We start from the raw sequence: 14,398 nt of genomic DNA on the forward strand, positions 1-14,398 counted from the left end.
CTACCTTGATTTTCTTTCTTTTTTTTTAAAATAGATCTTTATTGGAGTATAATTGCTTCACAATATTGTGTTAGTTTCTGTGGTACACCAAAGTGAATCAGCTATATGTATACATATATCCCCATATCTCCTCCCACCCTTCTAGATGGTCGCAAAGCACTGAACTGATCTCCCTGTGCTATGCTGCTGCTTCCCACTAGCTAACTATTTTACATTCCATACCCTAACATTTTTGAGTTTCTTTCCTAAAGAATCCTGTTGGAAACACATTCTTAGGAGAAGGGATTTGAAAATATTTTCAAGAAAGCTGGAAGAAGAACCATTAAGACAGTATTACAGAGGAAACACTGTATTCTTATTTTACTTACTTTTTGGAGGGTCGTAACAATGCTCCATCCTTGGTCCATGTATATGTGGCCTCACCGGGGGTAACAAGCTCACACAGTATATTGATAACCTCCGTCCTTCTTGTAATGTAGACTGTATTTCCAATCCTTGAATTTACTGTTTTATTAAAAGAAATCGAGGTGGGCTGGCTTTGCCTCAAAAGAACAGGTCCCTTTGGCTTGAATGTCAGCTTGCCTGAGTTTTTCGAATTTGAGCTTTGGGGCACACTTCCCGTTTCCCCGCTTAGGTGAGCCGCGGGAGGTGCCTCTCCCAGGATGCCCCTCCACTGCACATGTGCAGACTGCGCCTTCGCTAACTCGGCCACCAGCTGATATATCACCTGGGACGCAAGGTCATCACTGACCTCTCCGGTCTCCATGAGCTGACTCATGTTCCTTATCAGTTCATCAAACTGGGCGGTATCCATGCTGTAGGCTCCCTGTTTAACTGCAGATTCAAACTGCTTTTTCTCAAACTCCCAGGAGTTGGCGTTTCCTGCAGAATGGCTGCAGTGGCCCAACAGAGCTCTTAAGAGAGGCTGGTGATGAATTTGGCCATCATCCAAATAAAGCTCATTTTTGTTACTCCACTTCTGCCTCATCTTATGCCACGTGGCTCCCAAATTATTGGCTTCGTTGTGGTCCATCCCAGGATATTCCCCTGTGTGCCCTCTGAGGGCTGGGGGTGCAATGAGCCGGTTGTCAGTGCCAATGAGTTTGAGCACCACTGTCTCTTGGGCAGAGCCTGCAATGCACCGGTACATGCCGATGTCGGGGGCTGCAAGGCTGTGGATTTTTAGTGAGCCTGACTTGGTGATGCCGAGTCGTTTGGAGTTCTGCAGACAATGGCCATCCTTCTCCCACTGGATCAGAGATTTCTGGAATCGTCGCACTGGGCATTTAATAATCACAGATGTGTTGGGCAGCAAATAGGCTCTGCTCCCGACAGTCAGGTTAAGGCGCTTCTCTTCCCTTGTCTGAATGTAGACTCTCTGGACACCAAGGATCTGAGGACCCTGCTTGCCAAGGTTGGTCTTTGTCCTCCCTGGTTGCATTTCTGTAGGAAAAAAAAAAAAGAAAGAAAAGAAAACACAAATATCTCAATAATGAAAACTTTTTGACTGTAATCTTCCAAGGCTGGCACAAGTCAACAAATTCTTTTTTCCTCTTTTAAGACATTTGAGAACTAAAACATAAGTAATGATATATATATATATATATATATATATATATATATATATATATATGTATGTATATATATAAAATACATCCTTAGATGGGGGTAAATTTCACAACTATCTGGTACTTTAGCAGCAAAGAATGCACGTTTGAATGAATTGCACGGAAGCATGTAAATTATTTTACAAAGCTCTGGTTTGGGGAGGCATGAGGTTAAGTGGTTAAATGTTTCCATCAGTAAGGGGATGTCTGATATGTGGGGCCTCCACCACCTAGGGGAGGAGGCCCCTGAGAATCTAGTATGGCTTGGCCAGGGGTACCCCAAATCTGAGGGAGGCAGTGATTGGGGAGATGAGTGAATGCGTTTGAAGGATCTGAAAAGGAGGATGAAGCTGGCCAACTGCAGCAGATAACCCAAGCGGGTCAGTTAAACTAGCATGGGGGCCTAAAGAAGCAAGAGATCAAAGAAGAAAAGGTAGGACAGGCACTTGGAAGCCAGATGAATCTGAGTTTGAATCTTAGCACTGCCATTTGCACAAGTCATTTAACCTCTCTGAGCCTCAGTTTTCTCACTCATAAAATGTGGGTAATGTTAGCACCTTTGTCAGAGGAATGTGACAGGTTAGAGCATTTATATCAAGTGCACAGCACATTAGCAGGCACTTAAAAGCTCTCATATATGACTACTGTCAGCGGACAAAGGCAGGTCCAGCCAGCAAACAACAGGGCAAGCTGAGACGGATCAAGGGTAGGCTGACTCTTGTTTGTTCCTGGGCATTGGCTGCAGTTAATGGGCTAAGGCCAAAGAGGACACTCCTCAGATCCCATCCCCCAAGAGCAGTGGCTCTCTCCCTCTGTCCACCTGCGGGAAGGAAGGCCTCAATGCATTCTAGGGTGATTCTGAAGTGAGTAGGGGGGCTTGATACAGGTGGGAGACTGATTCCTCTTTGAAGATGTACTTAGGTCCATGGGCAGATGGTGGAGCGTGGGCTAGAGGGCCTGGAAGGAGGAAGTGACAGAAGAGAGACTGGATCCACAGAAATGGCACTGTGGAATTCAGGTCATGAGACAGGGTGGGGGGGAGGGTGGGCATCAGAACCTTGGAGGACCCTGGTTACGGCTCCTCCTGGTTGTAGCACTGGCAGGGATATGCTGGGAGGAGAACCAGATTAAAACTCCGCTTAGATGGACTTCTCAGGCCCTGGGCATGAACTAGAGTGTGTTCACCAGTACCTTGGTTTGCCAGAATAACTCCTGGACTCCTCTCGGGTGGCTCATGATCCCTTTAGGGTCTGCCTGCCTGCTGGGCTGTGGTGGTGCCCGTACGTTCAGAAAAGCAACAGGGTTGGGTGCATAACAACAGGGTTGTGGTAGAGAATGTTCTAAGTGAGGGACAGGCATAGTGAGTTTGCATGCAAATTCCACAGAGATGCAGTTCATAGGCCAGGCCCCTTGTCCACGGCTCTGCCTGTGAATGCTCCCCTCGGCTCATCTCTAAGGAGCGGGGTGGCCTGTCATGCATACACCTTTCCCTAGTGGGAGGCAGACCCTTCACAGAGGGTGTCAAGCTCCCCTCAGCCAGTTAAGGCATACAGGTTTTCTTTCGGTTGGCAATATAGAGTTTTGGACTTACCGCTGTTCAACAATGATCAAAAGCAGAAGGATTCCTGGTAAATTTATGGTTCATCTATTATTATAGGCAGAGATGCTATGCCAAATACTTAACAATCTGCATGGCGAGGGTGCAGTCAACCGGAGCAGATGGCAGCTGTAGCACTGGACCAGGTCTTGGCAGTGTTCCCTCCCCCAACATTGTTACACTATGAGGAGGTCAGACGGCTCCTGGCAGGAGGGTCCCAGCAGCTCGGAGACAGTCGTGGGGTTCAGGCAGAGGCTACTTACTAACCACTGGGGAAGTATTTCCCTACTTTAACAACCAGTTACAACTCTGGTGTGTAGAGTTTTAATGTCAACTCTGACTATAGGCAGTGGCTCTCAAACTTTGCTGCACATTCAAAACACCTGCTATTATTGTTTTTTCATCTCAATACCCTGGGTCCCACCTCCAGAAATTCTGACTTATGGGGAACAGCCTGGGCATCAGACTTTTCAAAAGCTCCCCAAGTGACTGAAATGGGCAGCGAAGGTTGAGGACCACTGCCCCGGAGTGTCCCACTGCATTAACTCAAAGGTAATCTGATGGGATGCTACTGGTGAAGAGGGAAGGGAAAATCAGAAAGAGCAACTGTGTTTTCTGTGCGAACCCTGCCAAAGTCTTCACAACTTGTGGTGTCCTCTGTAAGGAGGAGGTAGGAGGATTTCTTTGTGGTCTCACCATCAGGAACTCTTACACTTTCCTCTGAGTAATTAGTCCATTTCCTACCCAATAAACACTGAACCATGTAATCGACCAGGTTGCCTTTTCCAAGATATTTATGTTATCAAGTTTAGAGCTAAATTTGTGCCCACACATAACAGAAGTGCAAAATTCAAGACATAATCCTATATTAGCCCTGTTTGTTTTCCTTTTTTATTATTCACTGGTTTCTAATTTTACTTATCTGGTTGCATTTTATGAATACTTAACTTATCAGTGGCCTATTGTTGTCACAATGCACGGTATGTATGCATGTCTATACACATATATATCCATAATATCTACATATATGTGTTTATATGCACCTATAAAGATCTCTTTTTATTATCATTTAAAAGGATTCAGTTGAACACCCTGTCTGGTCATTGATCCCTCAGTGGCGGACAATGGGAAAGATAAATGTGCACGTGGATGGCTTTGAAACCTGTTCTTCAAAACCAGAGTTTAAGCTGGGTCAGAGTCAGACTTTTGAACTCATGCAACTTAGAGAGATGTGTGGAGACAGACTCTGAGGGCTGCTACAGATGAGGCCGTAGCTTGAACGTTCCTGCTCTTACTCGAAAGGTGCAGGAGCCCACATGGGGAATGCAACACGTGCCTGGCTCGATGCTTCAGGCTGGAGATGATCTGAGGCTGGTATAAGCCCACACAGCATCCTGTGTGGAGATGGGTTCTAATTACCATGGAGAAGGGTTCTAATTATATTCAGATCCACTGGTAGCCAGATGTCCCTCAGCTGAGCTTGGGGCTTAAAGTAGATGGGACCTGACTCCTTCAAAAGCAGGCTGGGGAGTCTGCAGCTGACAGGCAGTGTTTAGCCTTGGTAAAGGACCTGCCCATGGCTGGGTGAGCCACACAAGCAGCTCAGCCGCTCCCTCTGGCTGCATGCCCATCTGTTGGAAGGCAGGCCCTGTGGCCCCAGCTCCATTCCCAACCAGGCCTGTTTAGCAATTTACTCACGCTGGGTGTGCAGCAGTTCAGTTAGCATGTTTGCCTGGGGAGGGATCTGGGATCAGGCTCTGCCAGGCTGCCAGGTCCCACGGCATGGGCCAATTCCTCTATTGGGACTCCGGTGAGTTCCTCTGGAGCAGTGCCTGGAGCGTGGCCTCATCAGACACAGTTCTTGGGCAAGAAACTGGTCTGGTTTTGGGTGACTGCCTCCTCCTGCATCTGGATATGCCCCCAAACTGCCACACTGGACAAGCCTGATAAGATAGAGAGTGGCCAGGCAGCGATGGCATCCTCCTGGAGGGCCTGCGGGCAGTGCGAGGGTACCAACCCATCCCTCCACTCTCCCACTGTGCTGGATATGAGAAATGCCACATCTTTTGGCGTTTCCAGAAAACGAAAAGATCTTTCTTCTGGAGGTCCTCCCTCTGGCCTCAGTGTCAGCCTGCCCTACCCAGTAAAGGCCAGCTCTGGTGCCCGAGGCTGTTTATCACAATTGCCTCTGCTCTTTGCCTGCACGTGTCCAGCCCTAATTCCAGTTGTGTCCCTGCCATGACACTAAGTCTTGGCACCATGCCAGGTTTCTGCCCCAAGCCATCTGTGCTGGATGTTTCCACTTGGTCTCACCATCACGTGACTCCTGCCACTCCCGAATGGGCTTTGGCTGCAAAGCGGCCTCTAAGCCTTCTTATTACCCTGTGGAACCCAGGCCCCTCAGAATCCAGCTCTGGATGGGGCTGCTTGGTTGGTGCTGACTCCCATTGCTCCCACTGGCATGGAGGATCTCACAAGCCCCTTTGGAGCTCTATCAAGAACCCAAGCAGCTTTTTTTTCAGATTCTCTTTAGGGTAGAAACACAGGTAGCTGAGAGGAGGCTACAAGGGATGCTATAGGCGGGACTGGTTAAATGGGCTGTGAAGCCCCATGAAGATTACACAGTAAGTGTCTCATCAGGCTAAAGGAACGGCTTCCACACTTGGTTCTCATGCACTTTTCAACCGAGGGTAGATGAGCTACTGCTCACAGCACCGCACTAAAAGCTCTCAGGGAAAGGCCACCAATGGTCCCCTAGTGACAAATACAATGTCTCCCTTCAGTATTCGTACTTGACCCTTCTAGGACACATGGCACCCGTAATCACTCAGTTCATGGAAAAGTCTCGCCTCCCCACCATTTTTTTAAACCCTTCTTCTGGTCCTTTCCCACCACTGTTCATTGCCAGCATGCTGCTGGCTGTTGCTACCACCCCTCAGGTGTCAGTGTTTGGCCACTTCCTCCCTTTCTCTTCTTGCTCTAAACTTTTCTTTGGATGATCTTGTAGTTGTAACTAATAACTCTAGGTTGATGCCTCCCAAGTTGATCTGTCTAACCTAGACCTTTCTCTAGAGCACAAGATCTAATAGTCCACTGCTGACTGGAAATCTCTTCCTGCTACTTCAAGTTTAAAATATTGTAACCTAAACACTTTATCTCTGCCTCCCTAACCCATCCCAACAGTCCTCCTCTTCCTATATGCCCTAAGTTAATGGCTTCACCTTCTACCAACCTCCTCCAGGCAGATTCTAGAGTCATCTCGATTTTTCCCTGTCCACTGGCATGCTGGCCCTTCCTCTCACAGACTCACAGGTCGGTGAGACTGTTACTATCCATTCCCAACTCTGCATTCAATGATGCCATGTCGGTAGCCAGAAACCAACCATGACGGGAGTATCTACACCACAGAAATCAGCAAAGGTAACAAATGACAGCAACCTCTCCCTCCTTGCCACCCACCTTGCCCCAGAGCTGCTTGTTAAACACTGACAAGCACACCACTGTCCTTTTCGCTCCCAACTCTAGCCAGCCATCAGGTACTTAGATGGGACATCTGAAACATTGTTAGAATGTAGCCTCACTGCTTCTATCCTCACACTCTCTCACCTAGAGATTGTCATATCCCCTTGACTAGACTCCCTGCCTGCACTCTCATATTTTTCCAATATATCCATATATGAAGCACTATTGACAATAGCCAGGACATGGAAGCAACCTAAACGTCCATCAACAGAGGAATGGATAAGGAAGATATGGTACATATATACAATGGAATATTACTCAGCCATAAAAGGAACGAAATTGTGCCAGTTGCAGAGACGTGGATGGACCTAGAGAGTGTCATACAGAGTGAAGTAAGTCAGAAAGAGAGAAACAAATATCGTATAATATCACTTATATGTGGAATCTAGAAAAATGACGCAGACGAACTTATTTGCAAAGCAGAGACACAGATGTAGAGAACAAACGTTTGGATACCAGTGGGGGAAGGGAGGCTGCGATGAATTGAGAAACTGGGACTGACACATATACACTACTATGTATAAAACAGATATAATAAGAACCTGCTGTATAGCAAAGGGAACTCTACTCAATGCTCTGTGGTGACCTAAATGGGAAGGAAATCCAAAAAAGAGGGGATATGTGTATACGTATAGCTGATTCACTTTGCTGTACAGGAGAAACGAACACAACATTGTAAAGCAACTATACTCCAATAAAAATAAATGTAAAAAATATATCTAGACAGCTGAGTAAGTAAACCAAAATAAAATCTGACTATGTCACTTCCTTCTTTGATAAAATCTAAACTCCTCATTATGGGGTTCAAGATGCTCTACAGCTCACCTCTCAAGCTTTCCCTTTCACCATAACCCACCTTCAACCTCAGTTCTAATCCTATGGAATTGTCTGCAGTTTCCCCAAACATACCACTCCATTTGTCATGCCCCACTTTTGCCGACACTGTTCTCTTTTCCCAGATTCTCCTGTGTCCTGTGTGGATCTGATGAATGGACACAGCTTTCAGAATTCTGCTCAAAGCTTCTTCCTTTTTGAAACTCTTCCTCACATCCCCCAGCAGCAGTGAGCACTTCTGCATCCTTTTATGATATCATTGGCACTTTATTCTCCTTATTTGTTTATATATGTCTCTCTCCCACTAGACTATGAGTTCTTAGAGACAAGAGAAGGGATCCTTTTCATTTTGTATCATAACATCTAAAACACAGTAGCACTTGATGAATGATTCCTGAAAGAATTAATAAGGAAACGCTATCCTCTGACACTGAAAGCAATATATGCCCAGGCAGAGAGATCACCTCTCTCCTTGGGGCACAGCATAGTGTCTGGTACATGTAAACAAGAGTAAACAGTAACTAAGAGTAAACAGTAAGAGAAAACTCTTACTGTTTATTGAATGAATAACAAATGAATGACTGAGCAAAAGATAAAATAAATGTATGCTGTTGGATGCTGCAGGAGGTGACACAAGCCCAAGAGGGGTGCTGGCGAGATAGCCCTGTGCCTCTCTGGGTTTCCAAGGGCTACAGCTATGTCAGGCAGGCAGGGGTGGGTGTTACTGGAATCTAAGAAGGCATAGAGGAAGAGTAGAAGCTCTCTATAATGAGAGCTGAAGAGGCAGACGCTGGTCTGGTACAAGGAGGAAGACCAAGAGCTGGAGAGAAGCGAGTGGGTTTGAGATAAACTGGGAAGGGGATGAGGCATATGTTTCTTGACATTTTCATCATATAGTACATGCCTGGGTGCCTCCCCTCCCTCAAAAAAAGTTTTTTTTGGCTGCACCATGTGGCATGTGGGATCTTAGTTTTCCGACCAGGGATCGAACCCGCGCCCCCTGCAGTGGAAGTGTGGTCTTACCACCAGACCGCCAGGGAAGTCCTCCAACTATTTTGATGTCAGTACTTGGGTGAAAAATAAGAATTCTTCACCAAAACTTGGGAACCTTTAAAACCAGGAGCCATAATTGAAAAAAGTCTAAACCCAAACACTATATTCCTATTATCTTTTGTTTTCTTTAGATACTTGATTGGAAGCCAAGACAGGTAGGCTTTTTATAGCAATCTGAGGATGATCCAAGCCTGACATATTTGAAAAGCATGTCTTTGGGTACAACTCATTATGATAAGTGCTTTGGGGGCCTACACGGAAAAACTGTCCAGAGCTACTGCCTAGCTACCCCATATAAACTTATACCCTAGTAAGCCAGAGGACACAATACTAGTTACTCTGTTGCATTTTATCCTATCTTAAAGCTATAATAGGAATTAAAGTGGTAATGACATTAAAAATAACTAATACTTTTGAGCCTATATAGTATGTACCCGGCACTGTTTCTAAGCACTTTCTAGGCATTAATTCTCAAAACAATTCTATGAGGTAGGTACAACTACTATTCCCATTTTATAGATAAAAAACTGAGACTCACAGAGATTAAATAACCTGCCCAATGTCACATGATGAGATACTGATAGAAATGAGATTTGAACTCAAGTTGGCTTAACCACAATGTCATATTACTTTTCAGAGATTAAGTGCAACTGAGAAAGATTACTGGGGAAGGTAGGGTTTGTACTGGTCCTTCAAGAATGGGAAGAATGTCAGTTGCTAGATATGGCGGAGGGAAGAATTTAAGCAAGGGGTAAAAGCTGGAGGTGGGAGAATGCAGGGAAGGTCTGGAGAGAAGCAGGCAGTGGGTATAACTGGACCGTATGGTGCACCGCTGGCCTCTAGGGGGAGCTCAAGACATCTTGACACCACCCCCCACCTTGCCCTCCACCCCACTGCACATTAAAAGGGTCAAAACGAGGAGCAAGAAGATTCCTCCATAGAGGATGGGTTTTACTTAAACTCAAGGCACTGATTAGGACACATTTCTAGAAGTGGAGCCTTGACAAGGAATAAAGATCACAGCATAGTTGGGCTTGATCTTTCTTGTCTTCACACCTCTTCCATAACTGAGGGATTAGGCCTACAAAGAAGACCATACTTTTCCAGTCTGGTGAGCAAAGGGTGTGGATGTGACATGAAGGAGAGAGGACAGTCAGAATAGAGGAATAAAAGATGAGTTTATCCACAGAGAAATGGGAACTTGGGGCCACTAGAGTGGTTACGAAATAGCTGCTATGATGAATTTCTTGGGAATTATTAGGAATAGGAAAAACACCCACACATTATTGCCCAGGTAAATCAGATAGCATGAATATGAAGTATGTCTAATCAGGATGGTGATATTATTTTCTTCAGCAAATCCCAGTAGCTCAGGTCAGGGAACTAAAAAACAAGCAAATAAAAATCACCTAAAAGGTGATGTCATCCTAATTGCCTTGAGACATGACATTATGGATTCTTTTAAAGGAGATTGCACAAAGTACCTAAGCCTGCGTGTGATCTGCAGTGGTAGGTCAGAAAGTATGTATGACAAGAGATGTTCAGTTTATATCTAGAAAGATGGAATTCTGCTTGAATTGACATGGTGAAATGCATTGATTTTGTATACTGTTAAAAATATTATGTATGCACATTTGTTAAATATGTATGCAAACCGATCTTTGTTTGTTTGTTTGTTATTTTGTGTTATTTTGGTTAAAATATAAAAGAGGTTTCTTAGGTTTTAAAATCATGTGGATGTGATAAATTACCACGCTTTATTATCTGAAACAGTCAACTCTGTGAAATAGGAGTCCTACTCAGCTGTTATCTGATCTGTGATACAAGATAAAATCATTAATTCCTTTACATCCCCTTGTTCTCTCAACTTATTCTGTGTGTTATCATTTATATACATGGTTGTAATTAAAGTTAAAAATGATAACACAGTAAAAAAAGATCACCTAAAAGGTAACCCACCAGGGTTGAAGATGAGCAGGGTGATTGAGGTAGTGGGTTAAGGAAGGGCATAGTGACCTGACTCTAGAATTGGTTAAGTGAGTGATGAGGAAATGCCAGCCAATAGGAGTGGTTTCTAGTGCAAGAGCAGGAAGTTTGGGGACAACAGGGAAGGAAGAACCAGAGGTCACAGTGAAGCATTAACTAAATAAGCAGGGGCCAGGTGGGGAATGGTAGAAGAGCAGGAAGCTATTTAAGTACCAAGAAATGAGGAAGTCTAGGGTGTCACCCTGCCAAGGGGATGGCTGTCAGTGAAATTGACCACGTTGGGAAATTGGGATATCAGGGTGTGAGAAAGTCATCCGCATGGATGCTGGTTGTCCTAGGTGTTGGCAGATGTTGGAGAGAAAGAACGGACCTGGTGGTGGTGTGTCCTGGCGAAAGGTAGAAAGGATGCTGGAGGTCCGCACACGATGCATTTGAAGGTGGGATGAGGGCGGTGTACGTGCTAAGTGTGTGATGACAGAGGGAAAATGGTGCAGAGGCAAGAGAGGTAGGGAGAATGGGTCTGTGCCAAGCTCATCCCTCGGCTCTGATACGGTGGTGGGGGGAAGGGGATGCCATAGGAGCGTGCAGAGGGAAAAGCCAAATTTATGCAAGCCAGGGCCATTGATCCAAGGTGATGGCATCAGGCCAGGCTATGGCTGAAGTGGAGGCCCAGCTCAGGGTGACTTGGCTGTTCTGGGAGAATGCATTCCTGTCTCTTGTCTGCTTCCATGACCTACATGTTGGCAAGCTAGAGAATAAGATAGGGTCAAGGGGAAATATGACTGTCTTTTTTTCCTGCTTTTTTTTCTCCCTAAAACTTATCCTTTTACTCTGCTTTCTACTGCATGCCATAATAATTTACAACTTCATCTTCTACCATATTGCATGCCCTAATAACCACGATGTATTCCACATGTTATTCTGTTATTATTTTAGAGGAAGCTGCCAGAATTTAATTTCACTCTGCTCCAAGACAGTTTACGGTCCAGCCACATTGCTATGCAACCATCCACAATTAATAAAAATCAGACAGGTAAGCAGCTTGAAGCATGACACTGCGCCACACGCCACAGACATTCTTGAATTCCAGGATACGATAAAACTTGGGGATCTCGAATTTTTGGAATCTCAAGATTTTGAAAACTTATTCTCAAAGAATTCCCAGGGAAAAAAAATTAATGTTGTCTATGAATCACCACAGAGAGGTGGCTAAGAGTGTGGGCTCAGGAATCAGACAGATTTGTGGTCAAAGAGGCCAAGAGGCCCAACTGGCAGCTACAGATCCTTGGTCAAATCTCTGACCTTCTCTACGTCTTGGATTCCTCATCTCTCAATGGGGATAATACCTGGCTCACAATGTTGCTGGGGACTAAGTAAGACAGTGCAGTAATGTCTGCAAGGAACTCCACAGAGTAAGTGCTCAATAAATGCCATGAATTCTATGACATTTTTTAAAGTTACTATCATTTTTCTTACTTGGTAAGTTTCTTCAGGAAAGTTGCTGGTAAACTTAGTAGTATATATACATATATATACGTACATACATATATGTATGTATATGTATGTATATACACAGGATGCATTTGTTAAGCGGGTGGATATTTCTTCAAACTGACTTTTCTTAGAGCTGTATCTTGGTCTTCAATATTATACCATTTGCTGCTTATAACAATCCTGAATTCTGCTTGATTTGCTTTACCTACAGATTAGAAACGTGTTGCTCTATGGAAGATGAAGCCACTCGGGGAGAGGAACAGAATCGGCATATATGGTGAAGCGTGGACTTTCCATACTTACTCCTGCACACAGGCATTCGGCAAGATCTCGCAAGAGGGGGCCCAGGCAGATGCCTGCACACGGTCTCACTGAGGGGAACACGCCGGCCTTTGGCCGTCAGCCTTTGGCATACCTGCTGTCTCCGCTGGGTTCCAACACCACAACTGACAGAACACTGTAATGAGAATTGGGAGACAGAGTCAAACGGAGTGTGAGCAGACACATCCCCCGCAGCAACAGCGACGTCTCCTACGGTGAAACAGGAGGGGTGTTATGTATGGGTGCACCAATAAGTAAGCATTTCCTAGGCTTGAACATCTTTTAGGAGATGGAGATTTTCCCTCACCCCACCACTCCCCATCACTCCCCTCCCCTCCCCTCTGACTTTTCTCTTCTCTCTTCCCTTCCTCCCTCCCTCCCTCCCTCCCTTCCTTCCTCCTTACTTTCTTCTTTCTTTCTTTCTGAGATAGTAACTAATTTCTAGTAATTTATTATCGTGCGGTTTTATGGTCTTGTAATTGATATCTAATTTATTTTTCAGATATCTAATCTAATGTATTTTAATTTATTTTTAGCTATTTATTAATATAGTAGGATGACTTTGCTTTTTAAAAAATGACATAATATAGACAATAATATGGTATTAACTTTGTATGGTGACTAGAATTATTGTGGTGATCTTTTCATAACGTATACAAACATTGAATCACTATGTTGCACACCTGAAACGAATATAATATTATATGTCAATTATAGTTCAATTAAAAAAAAAATTAAAATTAAAAAATGACATACACCCATGATCAAGAATTCAAGGAGTAGAAAAGTATAAAAGGAAAGTTTTTGTTTTAAAAAACACCCAAACTGCTCTACGTAAAAGAACATTAATATTTGATAATCACTGTGTCTATAACATTGATATTTGGTAGTCATAATTACATGTGTACGTGCAATTTTAATTTAAAATTTTACTGCAATTTTATTAGGTATATTAGAAAAAAATAAACTAAAATAAGATTAAAAGAGTTGCTGAGGGCTTCCCTGGTGGCGCAGTGGTTGAGAGTCCGCCTGCCGATGCAGGGGAAACGGGTTCGTGCCCCGGTCTGGGAAGGTCCCACATGCCGCGGAGCGGCTGGGCCCGTGAGCCATGCCCGCTGGGCCTGTGCGTCCGGGGCCTGTGCTCCGCAACGGGAGAGGCCACAACAATGAGAGGCCCGCGTACCGCAAAAAAAAAAAAAAAAAAAGAGTTGCTGAATGCGGATTTTTTTCCACTATTAAGTGATTAATTCCCAAAAGAACTCTCCGAAGTTAAGAAAGAAGATGAAAGAAACCAACAAGGGGTTCGGGTACTTATTTTTACTGACATATTTTGACTTAACGAGAGTATCTGGTAAGCACATTTACATTTCCTCTCACCCATCTCTCCTCTGCAAACATTCAATTTGTTTTTGTTAAATTATTTAGCTAACCTCAAGATTTTCTGATATTTACGTTCTGTTCTGAGATGCAATTGCTGGTTGATTACTCTTAATCCTGTGCTTAAATGAATTTACGATTCATCTTCCATCTTTTTTCACCAGCATCTGTGCCTTCCTGGATTTTTTATTTTTAGTCATCTTGGTGCTTCATCATGGCCCTGCAAGTTTTTCGAGACGGGCTTATGGGTATGTATGCTCTGACTGCCTCTCTTGCCTTTCCACATGAAGAACAAACAAGATGAAGAGAAAATACTTGGGTCATACTTCCTTTCCTTTTGAACTGTGCAGACACTGCTTCACTGTCTTCTTGCATCTAATGCTACTGTGAAGGTGTAGGAGGCCAAGCAGAGAATTCTTGTTGTTTATTTGTTTGCCTTTTATGCTCAGAGCCCTTTGGCTCCTTTCTTTACCAATGAAGTTCAGCACCTAAGCAGGCTATGTCTTAGTGGGTCATACTTTAGTGGCACGTGGTATACCATTATGACTTGCAAATTAAAGCTTTTATTAAAGGAAACTAATTCCCCTTAATTATCTCTGAATATTTT

At 44.2% G+C, this 14,398-nt stretch overlaps 1 protein-coding gene across 1 annotated transcript in view; it reads right to left on the reverse strand.

Moving 5' to 3' along the window:
* Positions 1 to 14,398, reverse strand: part of ADAMTSL3 (ADAMTS like 3) — a gene marked incomplete at its 5' end in the record, with an annotated part of 559,659 nt that overhangs the window by 83,662 nt on the left and 461,599 nt on the right. The window contains 2 exon segments of the mRNA XM_079701202.1: positions 369 to 1,443; positions 12,397 to 12,550. Of these exon segments, the coding sequence (XP_079557328.1) occupies positions 369 to 1,443; positions 12,397 to 12,550 (1,229 nt within the window).

This window comes from Hyperoodon ampullatus (genome assembly GCF_949752795.1).
Source record: "Hyperoodon ampullatus genome assembly, chromosome: 3".
Lineage (NCBI taxonomy): Eukaryota > Metazoa > Chordata > Mammalia > Artiodactyla > Ziphiidae > Hyperoodon > Hyperoodon ampullatus.